The sequence below is a fragment of the Mytilus trossulus genome, chromosome 9, assembly GCF_036588685.1.
Source record: "Mytilus trossulus isolate FHL-02 chromosome 9, PNRI_Mtr1.1.1.hap1, whole genome shotgun sequence".
NCBI classification, from domain to species: domain Eukaryota; kingdom Metazoa; phylum Mollusca; class Bivalvia; order Mytilida; family Mytilidae; genus Mytilus; species Mytilus trossulus.
Window position 1 is genome coordinate 63,837,515 of NC_086381.1, and position 15,204 is coordinate 63,852,718.

The 15,204-nt window shown below is 32.5% G+C and overlaps 2 protein-coding genes across 2 annotated transcripts; one reads left to right on the top strand and one right to left on the bottom strand.

The window, feature by feature from the left end:
• The first annotated feature begins 615 nt into the window (after positions 1-615).
• On the top strand, positions 616-3,456 carry LOC134684841 (uncharacterized). The gene is made up of 3 exons (XM_063544151.1): positions 616-1,027; positions 2,200-2,437; positions 3,399-3,456. Exons 1-3 carry the CDS (start codon positions 616-618, stop codon positions 3,454-3,456), a joined length of 708 nt encoding a protein of 235 aa, XP_063400221.1.
• Positions 3,457-4,243: 787 nt separating this feature from the next.
• On the bottom strand, positions 4,244-6,822 carry LOC134684842 (putative nuclease HARBI1). The gene is made up of 5 exons (XM_063544152.1): positions 6,540-6,822; positions 6,044-6,304; positions 5,502-5,572; positions 4,827-5,039; positions 4,244-4,444 (listed from the first exon to the last, which is right to left on the bottom strand). The coding sequence occupies exons 1-5, from the start codon at positions 6,820-6,822 to the stop codon at positions 4,244-4,246; spliced, it is 1,029 nt and encodes a 342-aa protein (XP_063400222.1).
• Between the last annotated feature and the right edge of the window lie 8,382 nt (positions 6,823-15,204).

The window sequence follows — 15,204 nt, forward strand, 5'->3', positions numbered from 1 at the left end:
ATAAGGCGAAAATGTGGCGAATCCCGAAGAAGCATCAATTGTAACTGCAGATCAGCCACTTTTGGAAATGCTTAAGCAAATTCAATGGGAATGGCCTGATTTTTACGGAAAAGATAAGTTTATCGTCATGTTTGGTGGATTGCACATTGAAATGACTTGTTTTAAAACTCTAGGTGATATATTGCGTGATAGGGGATGGAAATGTTGTCATACTGAAGCCAATATTGCAACACAAGAACGGCAGTTTCTTTGTAAGTATGTTCAAATGTACCTAGGACTAGACAGGCGCATCAGACAACTGCATGTATTTTGCTTGAACTGCTAATTTCGGATTATGAAAGCTGAACTGAAAATGTATAATAATGTCATGACTCTGTGACGTTCAATGATTTAAAAGACTGGGCCCAGTTGTTCAAAAGTGTCGTTAGCCTTAACGATGATTAAGGCTAACGAGTCGTTAAATCTTAACTAAGTAGTTAGCTAACATATGCGTTAAAATGTGTTGTTCAAATTTTAACGACAATGTTAACTAACACTGCGTTAAGAGTCGTTAAATTTTTTGTCGTTAAAATGTTACCCATAATGCACAGAAAATCTTCACTTCCTGTTACCAAGATGGCTGAATTGTCTTCAAAAAAATTGCCTAGGGACAGAAAAGCTTATTTCACATCAATTGAGGCCAACCTTATAAGTTCCAGAGTTACTCATGAGTTGGAGTTATTGAAAGGGGGATTTTCCCCAGAAGTTACTAACCAGAAAAAGAATGAGTTATGGAAACTCATTACAGAGGAAGTCAATGCGTTGGGTTTTTGTATGAGGAGTGAGACAGAAGTCAGGAAGAAATACCGCAATATGTGTCGGGGTGCCAAAGAGAAGTTCACCAACAACAGAAAGGAAATGGGCAAAACTGGAGGTGGACCACCACCCACACAGCTAACTGTTGCCGAAGAAAATATAGTTAATGCTATGAGGGATAGTGCCTCATTCATTGGAGTTGGTGGCTTGGAGACAGAAATAACTTGCAATGGTATGTTTTTTTTAAATTCAATTTAATTTTTACTCTTATTTCATTCTTTAATTTGACTTAAAAACTTTGATTTTAACCTGTAGATATAGAAAATAAGTTTACGCTATCGGTCGTCTGCTTTGACAGAAGGGTTTCCCATAGCATGGGATTTCCTCGCTTTAAATATATTTGACCTTGACATGTTCTAAAAATATATACATGTCAAACTACTTTTAAATTTTCATACTTATGCGCAACTAGTGATCACTTGTACATAAAGGATTGAATTATTAACTTACACTTTTTGCATTTGGATATCCTTGAAACAGTATGTAACCTTTATTAATCTTTATTTTGATTGCACAACCTACTTTCACCATCGTGTTGTTTTTTGTTTTGCTATTGCCGCTTTTTTGTCCCTTGTAATATTGAAAAGATTTTTTTTACGGAGATATGACTTTAAAAGAATTTGAAACTGTTTTAAAGTGATGAAACTGTTTAAATCAATTAAAATAATAACTTATTAAGTTTAAAACATATAATTTCATGTACAGATACGAACTTATCAAATGTTTACACCATAGAAGAAAGACTATAGCCTGTTTCTTATAATCTTGCAAATGAATAATCTAAGAGTTATTCCTCTTTGTACTTCTGTTTTCAAAATAAAAAAAATCAGTTTACTTTCAAAGTGACCTTCTTAAACTGAAAAAAAACCCAATAAAAATGAAAACAGGGCTTCGGCTCAGGGGATATAAACTCTAAGCCGGGAATGTCACATGATATACCTTGCCTGAGACCTGAATAACATATAATATACTATAATTGCATATGTGTTATATGTTTATGCTTTCACATTTGTTCTTAACCATTTCATAGGTCATTTGTAAAAAAAGTAAAAAAAACAATATAATTTACTTTGAAATAAAACCATTTTTTTCCCTCACATGTCACCTATGAATTCAGGTCATTGTCCGTATATATATATTAAAAACGAAGATGTGGTATAATTTCCAATGAGACAACTGTACACAAGAGACCAAAAAGATCACTGTGCAACCTTAAACAATGAGCAAAGCCCATACAGCATAGCCAGCTATAAAAGGCTTTAAAATTATCTATTTGTATAGATTTGTTCATACTAAGAATCTTTACAAGAATTTCTATTGCTATTTCTTGACTTGATATTTTAGAAGCAATTTCCACCACAAATGGAAGCCAGTCTCAATGCACTGCCACAGCTATCCCCAGACCTACAGCAGAAGAATCTGTCTGGATGAGAGCCTTAGACAGACATCATGAAAACTTGCAGAATAATGAGCAGACCTGCCCTGTAGCCGATGATGCTGAAGAGACTGATAGAAATGCCACATCTCCAGGACCAAGTATTTCAGCATCTTCCCAGTCAAAAAGATCTTCAAGTTCATGCAGGTAATGTTACTACATATTTACCACAAGAAATTTCTTATTTCATGACATCAGCAGTTATATACATTCAACAGTTATATAAGTCTCCATATGTGTGTTCGGTTCACAATTTTGAGATAGAATGATCTCATAATTTTATATTCGTCTAAGCTCTTAACAGAAAATTAGAAAATCATAAGAAATTCCCTACAAAAGTTACAAACACATATCTGAAAGCTGCCGTTGAAAAATTGATCGTCGGACGTCCCACAAAAGGAGATGGGGTATGATTGTCAATAGGACATCTATCTAGCAAAGTTAAAATAAAGTGCATGGATATAAGCTATAAGGTAACTGTGCAGCCTTCGACAATGATAAAAACTGATAGCGTATAAAAGACCATGCAATGCCAATGGATTAAAAAAAAGGAAAATTAGAAAATCATAAAAAATACAATATGAATGAAAAACCACTGACCTAAACAGATTACTGGGAGTGTGTGAGCATTCAACCTTTTTTTTAAGGGGGGAGGATTTTGTCCTGCCTTGGTTGTTGTTGTAATTTCTGTCTTGCCTTTTAATTTTTCAATCTTTTTGGTCCTGTCTTCTTTTCTCTTTAGATTACCCGGTGCGTGACTTTTTTTACATAAATTGTCATCCTGCCTTTTTCTTGTAAAGTGTTTTATCATGACACTTTTTACTTCTTCTCAAAAATCCTGTCCTGCCTATTTTTTTCTAATTTCCTTGAGACCTCTTCCCCAACCTAAAAATCAAAGGCTCCCTAACTTTGATGCACACCTCATGGTACTAAAAATTCAAATAAGTAGACAAAAAAAGAAATAATTGTTCCATTATAATACAACTGATGAGACACCCTCTAGGAAAAAGGGACTTTTAAAAGTTGGCAGAACTTGATTATGCCCCAATTAACTTATAATGGTTATTTATACAGTAATTATTTTGAATGTGGTGTTTTTTTCTTGCAGCATACAGCATACACCCAGCAAGAAGAAAAAGACAGCTGAAGATGTGTATACATTATAATGTGCAGTTCTTGAAAAGGAACTAGAGAAGAATACACTACAAGTAGATCTGTTGAGGAAATTGCTTAGCAAATATGACAGTTTAGATTCTGATGCCTTTGAACTATTGTCAGTTTTAGGGCAGTGATTGTTAAAACATTTAGAAAACTTTTCAAGTTGTTAGATATTTAAATGTTTGAATCTATTTACTGAAATGATTGACCTGTTTTAATTGTTTTTTTCCAAATTTCTGTGTTTATTACAAAATCAAATTATTAAAATACTGCATATATTATATTGATAGACTTTTCTATTAACACATATCGTATGTATGAATTCTTTGTGATTGAAATTGATGATTATATAACTTATAAATGAATACTGTCAGCAATTTGGATTTTTTGTTGTTTTTTTGTCATTTTTGTAGCTTTATCAATGAAGATAAGATATCAATGTATTAACATGTTGATGTCAAATATGATAATTTCAAGCTGGTAAGATGATAATTCCAATACTGAGTCTTATTTTACCAACAACGTTTCTCTATATAAAGGAAATTGACTTTTTCAATGTTGATGGCTATACAATTGCTCATATCTATATCATTTGAAGTATAGAACATTTTATCTTATTGGCAAGCATACCAAATCTTCTATTTTCATTGTGGGTGCAAGATTTGGCAATTGCCAAATATGATTTTTGTAACATTCAAAGCTAAACAATTTTATGAAATCGTAAATGATCGTGGTACTTAAGTTTCTTGGATTACAATATATAAAAATAAAGAAAGTGAAAGAGATGTTTTAAATTTAATGACGGTTAAAATAAGTGTCAGCAATGTGCTCCCTAATCCCTCTTCCATCCTGTTGTCCATTATAGTTGTTTCCATTTTCAACATCCTCATTAACAAGCTCATCAGCTACATCTGGCTCATTTAGCTGTATGCAGATGTTGTGTAGGATTCCACAAACCATTACTATTTTGGTTACCTTTTTGGGATCCATACGAATCTGCAAAATTAAAAAAAAATTACCATGCAGGGTTACACAATACACTAGATTGTGTGGTTGAAGGACGTAATAAGATGCAAAAAAGTCGTAGTGTGTTTTTTTTTCTCTGGGACCACTGATCCATTTGTGCAATCTGTTGGTAACAGTCTCAAAAATATACAAAAATGTACCCAAATAGTTCCGGTTGATATATATCTAAGACACAACTCGGGTGCAAATTTATTCGATATAGTATTGAGAGTGAGAGGGAGTGGAAAAGGGGGAGGGTGGAGGGTGGTTTTGTAATTTTCTTTAAAAAAAAATATTATGATTATAATTTGAAAGGGAAAATATACTCCAATCAATAAGAAGTAGTAATAAAATCATCTAAATAATAACTTACTTCAGAATGCAATATGTGGAAACATCTCTTCCATCTGCCAAATGTTCTTTCAATAATGGATCTTGTGACTGCATGACATCTGTTGTACCTTCTATGGTGTTGTTCATTGGGGTTCAGAAAATGTGTCATTGAAAAAGACCTACAGGGATAGCCACTATCACCAAGTAAGATGCCATTTTCCCAATTGCCATTTCTCTCCATGTGAGCACAAACCTGCATGAGCAAATATATCTATTTTAAAGAATATTATACAATACATAAATATAAATACAATACAAAACAAAAATATTTTTTAAAGAATATACATGCATATCAATTTAGTTTGCATTGTTTAAAAGATATAGCATTGACAATCGTACAACATTTTACCGTTCTTATCCAGACATTTTTCATTCACTTTTTGCTGGCTGATATCAGGGACATATATAATACATATATGTCTCTATTAATATGATATAAACCAGAAACATTGAACATTTAAAAAAGTGAAAATATTTTGCATCTTCACTTAGGTTGTCTACATAAAACAGAAATATATATATACCATCTGGGACTAATAGAATCAAATAAAGTAGTGTTTTCAATGTTATGTATAATTATGATCTGTTTTTCATGATACTCCATTATATTCTAATGACTAATGAAGCTGATTATTAATCAACCATTTACACTCACCTGTGATGTTCTGAAAACATGTGAATCATGACAACAACCTGGCCAATTTGCATTTATGTTTGTAAATCTACCTGAAAAAAATCAGTTAAAACATTATATAAAGCACAACTTTACATGTTTAAGTTACTTTTTGTCTATTAATTTAAAAAAAAAAACTAGTAAACCTTAAGAAACATTTCCCAAAAAGGGAGGGGTCAAAGATTATAAACCCTATAAGTCTTATTAATCCAGCGCCTTTTTTTTTTCAAGTGTACAAAATGGAAAAAGGGGGGTACTTATAAATAAGTTGTACATTCTTTTAGGAAAATATTTTTTTTAAGCTGGAAAACTTTTTTTTTTATTACAGTTACTGTATGGATTTTTTTTTTATCTAGGTCTGAAAGTAACTATATTAATAGCAATTATAATATAAAGACTTCGTTATATGGAACAGACTATAGTGAGACTGGTTTCTGAAATTTAATTCAGGGGAACAGCAGATTTGTTTACAATGTGACAGTTTAAAATTACATTATGTGAAGATGAAAACAGAATAACATTACCCTTTGCATCACATACTGCTTGAACATTCAGGCTTGGGTAGCCTTTTCTGTTGATAAATGAAGGTTCGTCATGATGCGGTCTCTTTATTCTTATATGTGTCCCATCAATAGCACCCAAAATGTTTGGAAACCCAGCAAACTCGTAAAATTCAGCTTTGGTTTGGTTAAGGTTAGTAGGCCACTGAATGAACTCGTTCCTCTTTTCACAAAGGGCATCTAAAACAGAATCGACCACTCTTGAAACTGTGCTTTTGTCCAAACCTATTAAGTAGAGATGCACAACTTTAGGGTAATGACTGCCCAATTATTTTGTAAACAAATATGGTACTGTAGACTAGTGCAGATTATGGAAGAAACAAATACAACAATAAATGCATGTGCATGTACACTATGAATTGCCACTTTACAGATCCTGCATAAAATTCTCAAATTGAAATATTATATCATTAGAAAACATGTGTAAACAGCTGAACCTTTTAAAAGTATAAAGTCTTACCTAATGTGTCATATAGATCACCTATGACCTGGAGGAAACTTCCACTGGCAAGAAATCTCAATGTCACCATTGTCTGTTGTTCTACACTGAGGGCATGATTCCGGTTTGTCTGACGTGTCAACCTGTCCCTTACTAGATCAGATAAGAATAAAATGCCTTCCCTCCCAAATCTGTAGCGTGCTCTAAGTTCTGTATCAGTGTAGTCTACGGTAAGTTCTTCTTTGCTTGTTCTTTCTTTTCTTTGAATTGGTACATGAAAAAAGGCTAAATCTAAGGCTGCCATCTTTAACGCTGCGTTAGGGGTTTAATCGAGGTATGTCCAGTGATTAAGTTTAACACAGATTTAACGACTGCGTTAAGCGTTAAAATTTTTGAACAACACTTACTAATAAAACAATTGATCAGGCACAAAAACAGAATAATGCAATTGTGAAGGGCGATGTTGGTGCCATAGGATTAACCGAAGATCCAATTTAAACAAATGGATGGTAGCTGGAACAGGGGTCAGTATACTAGAAGATGAATTTGAAAGATCTTGTGGTTTGGGTCATTCGATAACAGATGAACGACCTAATGAATACTCTGCGAAAACACAAAACGATCTTTTTAAATACTAGTAGCTTTGAAGACTTTGTAAAGTGATGAACTAGTTTGCAAATTCATTTTCTTGAAGAGTCGTCAGATTTAAAAAAAAACTCCATTTAGGAAATTGTTGAACATGTAAGATATGTAAATAAATACGAAAAATTTTGGTCCAAACAATACGAAGATCTTTTGAAGCAAATGCAAATGAAGGAGAAGCTGCTTTTGATAACCAAATTAAAAATAACAACTTCTTATTTTGGCCACAAAATGAAACTGGAAACGTCTTTGTAAAAGACAAAGCTAGAGAACCTTAAAAGTGATTGCGATATCTTTTCTAGACTTTTCATTTCTTGTCACAGTAGACAGTTTTACTTGGAATATTTCTTTATCCATAAAAACCAAACTTCTCCTCCGTCTTTATCTCAGAATGTTTCTTGACATAGTGGTATTAAATTGCTGCAAATGGGTTTACTTGAAACATTCTGCGATTTTCTGATCCAAATTCGGACGCATTTATCGTTGGGTGGGCAGCAATGGTTAATTCTAGGTCACAAAGTTGGGCAAAAATATTTTATGATTATGCAAATGATGTCATACTGCCTTACATAAAATCTTGCATTGATAAGTATTCAAGAGTAAACATTGTATTTGATGTTTACTAAATGAATAATTTAAAGGCTGTGACAAGACAAAGGCAAGGTTTTTATGTCAGATGGAAACGTGTTGGTTCTGGTAGAACACCAAGGGTTTGGAGTAGTTTTCTCTGTGAAGATGACAACGAAACGAAATTTTTCAAGTTTCTTGCTGACAAAATTGATTCTTAAGAGACTAATAAAAATGTGTATGTTACTCATGGGGAAAATATTCTTTGCAATTTCAATAAGGATACTTCCTATCTACCCCTTGTTATCATGAAGTAGCAGATACACGAATGTTTGTCCATGTTCGGCATGATTATGAAAAGTGTTGTAAAATGTAATTTTAGGTAGTACTGACACAGATGTAATAGTATCAAGAATAACAGCAATCGCAAAACTAGGTAGAACACATTGTGAAAAGGTTATGGAAGGAATAAAGACTTTTGATGGCTTCCTGTACGTGACATATCAAATGCATTTGGTCTTTGTGTAGCTGCTCTTCCTTTCGTCCATGTATTCAGCGGATGTGACACTTTGTCGAATTGTCGTAGGGAAGGGAAGAGGTCAGCTTGGCCAACAATGGAAGGTTTTTCAGATGTAAAGGACGTTTTTGTTGGCTTAAATATGAAGCGAGGCACGATGTGAATTGTTTGCCAGGAAGCAGCGGCATTGTGATGCAATTCCGTCTACAAGAGGTTCTTTTCCAGAGCACATCAAAAGAGAAGTAAATCAAGGAGGAGTTGTTTGGGCTCAGCCTGATGCATGTATTCGACAGGTACATGTACCAAGTCATGAACACTGGGATTTGATGAAAGAAAGAATCAATGACAGTTGGAAACCGAAATGGAGTTTGCATCCTCGTGTAAGGAACTTTTAAAATGCGGAGGCAAAAATCCAGCTGTGTTGGTAACTGTAAATGCTACCGTTCTGGCCTTCCTTGTTCGGGTTGTTTAGGCAACTGTCAGATAATTATAAGATAAGCAACCTGTCTGTCAAACCAAACTTGGCATTTAAACTTAACAAAGTGTTTTCACTTGTTAATTTGATGGAATTTATAAAAATATTTTTTACGTATTTGCCTCAATTTTGGAACCGGAAATCACTATTTTTCTTCATTTATGTGTTGTTTTGTCGTACCGAGGAACTGTTTTTAACGTTTTATCATAACTTACATTGGATTATACCTATAACACATCTTTCAAGGATTTACATCCCTTGTGAAATTGCTTGAAAGTATAAAATTTGAAATTTTTTACTTTTTTGCCGGCATTTTGAAACCGGAAGTCACCTTTAGTTTCATTAATGTATTTAATGTATTGTCTAGTCGTAATTAAGAAACTGTCATTTACCTTTTATTAGTTCTAACATTGGATTTTACATATAACACACCTTTCAAAGGATTAACGAATTATTGCCAATTTGTAATGACGCCATTTCCAAAATGTGTGGTGGCCATCTTGAAAAATTGTTTTTTTTTCTGGCCAGCAGCGGATTTTTTATAAGTGTCATTTAGTCAACCTTTATACCAAATTTCATGCTTGTATCATGATTTGCACAATTATGTCCATAATATCTCCCACTAAAATAAGTTACGAAAGCTTTGGGTATAAGACTTTTTTTTTGTATACCCTTTCTGTGTATTTGCTCTTTGAAACGATTGATATGTTTAATTGTCGCATACGCCGATTCCTCAAAGCTATGATAATAATCAATAGTTTTTTAAACAATACATTGTTACCTTAATTTACAATCAGAATTACATTGGCAGATATTGTATTCATTAGTACAAAATGAGAAGACTGTTTATTCAGAAATTTTTAAATGTAAAAGATTAATAACAACATCTTGTCTTAACATCGTTTTCGTTCAGTATCTGTTTGCATTGTTTCCATTGATAAATATGACAACTACATTTTTTGAACAAAAAGTTAAATCACAATAAAATGAACTCCGAGGAAAATCAAAACGGAAGGAACCTAATCAAATACATTCCCGTTGTTGTCCTCAAATTCATATATTGTTTTTTGGATAGCCTTCTTCTGGAACTACTACCTGGGCTTGTCTATCATTTACATTCCGTCTACAGCGTATACTCTTGTATTTGTAAACATTGTGCATTTGTGTTTCAAAAGTTAATTGAAACTCTATTTCAATTCTACCTAACGTGTACTAGTACTTGATGTATTGTTATTGGTTAATTTCATCAAATAAGTTTGAATTTATAAAACTCTCTTTCATGTTGGAAAGTCAGATGTTGATTGGTTTGAAGATATTTTCTCTATGCCATGCTTAAAAGTTAATTACCCTTCTAAATCTTTATTAGTTGTGCCCTTTTACGTGTTTTAGATGGTTGTTTTGTACATGACGTCTAGACTATTCATGGCAATTTATAGTTAAAAGGGACATTAATTAAAATAAATAAGATGAAACACAATCGGTTAAAAATCTGATCTTTCATCCTCTCAGATGTGTGTTAAATATACATGAATATTACGGACTTTGATCTAACTGAGTTTTACTGTGCGTAGTGCTGTGTGTCTGTTTATTCCACATCGACTTGAGTTATAGGGGGAAGGATTGGTATGTAACATACAAGTTATACCCCGCATTGTTGCGCCTGTTTTGCATCAGGAACCCCTGGTTATTGTAAGTTTTATATTTATTTACATTTAGCGTGACGTCAATGTTCACTGAACTAGTAAACATTATTGTTTAGGGGCTAGCTTAACCAATCTCCAGGTGCAGAATTTTCTGGCAGTGGTGAAGATCCATTTGTGGCTTTGACTGTTTTCTGCTCTTCGGTCGGGTTATTGTCTTTTTAATGCATTCTCTGTTTCCATTTTTAATTTGACTGAACGCGGTATGATATTTATCTTTTCTTGACTAATATTGCAACAATTCTTTTTTTTTATACTTCCCTCAAAGTTAAAACAAAACCTTTACAAATAAATATTTGTTGCGGTCTTTTGGTTAAACATATAAAATAGTTCAAAATAAAAAGTAGAAATACTAAAGAATGGTGTGGATTGGGGTTTACAGAAATGAGAAGAATGGACAAAAAGTATGAAGATTAGAAAGAAATGGACCAATAATAATTAAGAATAGAGAATAATAAGGTGCTAAAATATATAGAAAAAAAGAATAATGGGCAAAAAGTATAGAGAATAGAGAAGCATAAAGGACACCAATCTAGACCCTTTATATAAATCTAGATTTCTTTGGCCACTATTGACAAGGAATTTCTTGTTTTGTGTTCCATTACTTATAATACATTCTTATGTGAGGCATTTTAAATCAACCTCTAAAATTTGTTTTCATTTCATTCTATTTTTTTTTTTGGCATATGGCAAAACAGAAAATCAATTTTAAGTTAAAAATTAAAAAAAAACATATACCATGAATTGGTTGAAAACGTTCACAGTCATTAGACTAAACCCTAGGAGCGAAAGAAACCCGAACCATCTAGACTTCATCTTTTATTTATTTCTTGTAATTTCACTAATGAATCGATATAGTTTGCTACTCTTATATTTAGGGCGAGTCTTTAAACAGACACAATGCTATTTTATGGAACCAAACATCTTCAAAGAAGAATTTCGCAAGATAACAAAAAAGAAAAAAATAGCTGATATTATCATTGAATTTCACTTTCAAATAACAGATGATGTTCTTTCACCGAAAAAGTTTGTTGACTTACAACTAACAATCGACAATGAGGGACGATTGAGAACTCAATGTTGCGACAACATATTTCACTTAAATTTTTACGTTGTGAACTTTCCTTTTCTAAGTTGAAATATTCTTATATGCACTACATATCTCCGAGTTGATACCTAAGGTGAAATATTTACCACCAATGGGTCGATGCCAAAGCTGGTTGAAGTTTTCGCGGAAGCCCAGTAGTCAGCATCTCTGTGTCGACATGTATGATAATTGATATGGTCATTATCATAATAAATTATTTCCAAAACATTGAATGTTCCGAAAAACTAGGGATTTTCTGCCCCTAGAAAATATTATAATAACTATATTTGGCAAACCTTTCAAAATTTTGAGTTCTCATTTCTCATGATCTTTGCACTTTATATGACATACATAACTAAGTCTTTAGTAGACGAAACACGTATTTGGCATGCATGTAATTATCTTAGATATGATGCGATTATTGAAACGGTCTTCCACGGCTTTTTTTTTATTGTCACAATATTAATGAACGAGGTTACATGTTGAAACGAAAGCTATTAAACCAGGGGTTAATTAACAATGGTAAACTTTAAGTCATCACTTTCAAAATCATGAAGCTACATGTATCATGATTTGTTTGACCGTTATACATACAAATAGACTTCCTTTCTAACAAGACGTGATATAGACGCTTGAGTTTAATATACAAGGTTATATAATATATGTTAGTATTTTGATATACAAAAATATTATTAATCCGACTATATTTTTCGTTAAAAAGTTAAAATTAGCCTTAAAATGCTATTATTCCAAAAACACAGAATAAAGCCATTGTTATACACATACGAGTGCAAATGTCAAGGGAAAGGCATTCATGGAATCTAGCTTAAAATGTAATGTGTCAGTGTACTTACGTTTAAAAACAAAACGGTGGGTTCCTACATATGCATGCAATATGTATTTTAGTATGTTAAGCGTGTCCGGGAATATGCAACTTTGACTTTTGTAACATGTACCTCCTTGTCAAAGTTTGAATGAATATGTCAAAGTAATGTGGGGTTTAATAAAAAAAAATGAAAATTCTTATTAATCATGATTTGATACTGTCATGTCAATAAAAATGCTATCAATTCTTTGTCATTTAATATTATATACCAATATACTAAATAAATAAATGATTGGGAATATGTGAAAGTAATAAAAAGTCAAGAGAATTTCAGAACGCAATTTGGTTCCGAACAATATCTATCACGCTTTGTGCATGCAGACTCCACGCGGCCTTCACGTGATTTTACTATTTTTAGAATAATTGCATAGTAACCAAATGCACTTGATTCAACCTTTACTAATTATGCAACATTTTCGAATAATTCACTAGAAAATATTTCAATAGATTCTAAAATTTATATTGTAAATATACACACTGCAGTTATTGATAGATAAATCAAAAAATTTGTACCCTTTAATACACCCAATCACAGCGTTCTTAAGTTGACTTCCTTCGCCCTGTCTTGGGTACACAAAAGGCCAACCTAATGCTGGGAAAATGTAATACTTCCGTTTTCCCTATACATCAAGCATCATGAAATTGAACATTATGTCCAGAACTATACGAATGAAAATTATAATAGATCCAAATTTTATTCAGATTGTACTATAAAGAAACCGAAGTTTTTTTTCGATTTATTTACATAAACTTATTAAATCAGCTGCAGCATTACTATTAATATATGTAGACCTTCATTGCATAAAACAATGGAAATAACATTGTATATTGATATAAACGATCAAACTTGTTAAATATAAATAAATAAAGACTTTAGCATCGGGTTTTAGATAGTTATACACTTCGGGGTACGGTGTTACAATATTAAAAACTGAATGTTTTGGTTAAATACAAGGAAAATACTGTTGCTCAAAACATGTATAGCATTAAAAATAAAATGGGTAGTCTTGTAAAAAACTATTATAATTACGAAATAGCAGGTAATTGACCTTATCGCAAGTTTTCTCACTCGAAAAAAAATGGACAGATTCACTCGAAAAACAACGATACTAGCCGGACACTATACCTACCGTGATGATCTCGACTGTGATATTGTCGAATGCGTCCAATTATTGAATTTGTACTTGCATAGAATAATACGACAGTGTCACAAGTGGTGCAAGGACTGGTTAACCTGCCCAGGCACATGGGTTCAACCTAGATTTAATTTGGGCTCGTTTTACTAAATCGTTAGATTTCAGGTTCAATCAACCATTTTCTACAATTGAGAATACCTGTACCAAGTCAGGAATATGACAGTTGTTGTCCATTCCTTTGATGTGTTTTATCATTTGCTTTTGCCATTTGATTAGGGACTTTCCGTTTTGAATTTTCCTCAGAGTTCAGTATTTTTGTTATTTTACTTCTTTTTTTTATGTTTTGCTATCGTTTATTATCAGATTATAGTAAATATATATATAGCTTGTTTTGACTGCTTGATCGTGCTAATGAAGATATGAAATATACATAATATTATGAAATTAATATTTACAAACAACATACTGTTGTTTGTCATTTGGTCCTTTTTTTTATAACACGTTGTCAGTTGTCTTCGACTTATAAGTTTAAATATACATTTGGAATCTTCTGACTCTCTATGCATTATCTACTTGCCATTTTGTAATAGTACATTTGCTATTTATCTGCATTCCATTTCAAATTTCAGGATTAATTATGTTTCTATGATTTTGACGAATACTATAGATCTCTTATTATTCACATCATTTATTGAACAAATGATACATTACTTTTATGAAAATATGTTGTGACCTTAATATACATGTACATATTGATAGTATATTCTCTTCAAAAGAAGAACTATGTCAGACGATATATATTTAACTAGTAAAGTTTTCTATAAGAATCTATCTTATGACAGCGTGTATTTGTTCACGGCAAATATTTCAAACCCGGACAACTTGTGGATATTCCGAAGAAAGTAAATGACAGTTCAAATAACAATACCAAAAATGTCTCATTGGATGATCATAATTTTATTAAGGAGCGTTATCAATGTTCGCGAACTGCATTTGATTTGTAACTAACAACTGCTCCCTTCTTTGTCACAGAACATTGATGTCTATTCAGACAATCTGCCTTGTACAAGATCTGTTTCTAATGTTTTCCATCAGGATATTTGATTGTCACATTACATGAATTCTCTCTAACAACAATACGTTCCCGTTGTTGTCCATTGTTGTTTCTTGTGGACTTTAAAGAACGCTTTCGTCCTGGAACTTCCATTATAGTGCTCGACTGTATAAAAAGGAAAATCACAAAAATACTGAACTCCGAGGAAAATTCAAAAAGGAAAGTCCCTAATCAAACGGCAAAACCAAAAGCTCAAACGCATCCATCAAACTGTAATATTCCGGACTTGGTACAGGCATTTTCTTATGTAGAAAATGGTGGATTGAACCTGGTTTTATAGCTAGCTATACCTCTCACTTGTATGACAGTCGCAACAAATTCCATTATATTGACAACGATGCGTGAACAAAACAAACAGACACAATAGGTAAAATCGTCAAAAAAGGAGTACAGCAGTCCAGATTGAGTTATCATCTTAATCCCAATAAAAACACATATGTAACAAAGAAGCACAAAAAGGCATACATCAAATCAAACTTCCTCATTTTGAATTTTTATCATACGATTTTATTTTTATCTATGTAAATTCCAACCATAAAGGATTGAACGATTTTAAGTACGG

Excerpts from the sequence above, each read along its gene's own strand:
- LOC134684842 (XM_063544152.1), bottom strand. The coding sequence starts at position 6,822 with ATGGCAGCCTTAGATTTAGCCTTTTTTCATGTACCAATTCAAAGAAAA. Across the intron at positions 5,040-5,501 it reads ATGTTTTCAGAACATCACAG|GTTTGTGCTCACATGGAGAG; the intron begins GTGAGTGTAAAT and ends TTGCTCATGCAG. Across the intron at positions 4,445-4,826 it reads TCCACATATTGCATTCTGAA|ATTCGTATGGATCCCAAAAA; the intron begins GTAAGTTATTAT and ends TTAATTTTGCAG.
- LOC134684841 (XM_063544151.1), top strand. The coding sequence starts at position 616 with ATGGCTGAATTGTCTTCAAAAAAATTGCCTAGGGACAGAAAAGCTTAT. Across the intron at positions 1,028-2,199 it reads GACAGAAATAACTTGCAATG|AAGCAATTTCCACCACAAAT; the intron begins GTATGTTTTTTT and ends TTGATATTTTAG. Across the intron at positions 2,438-3,398 it reads AGATCTTCAAGTTCATGCAG|CATACAGCATACACCCAGCA; the intron begins GTAATGTTACTA and ends TTTTTCTTGCAG.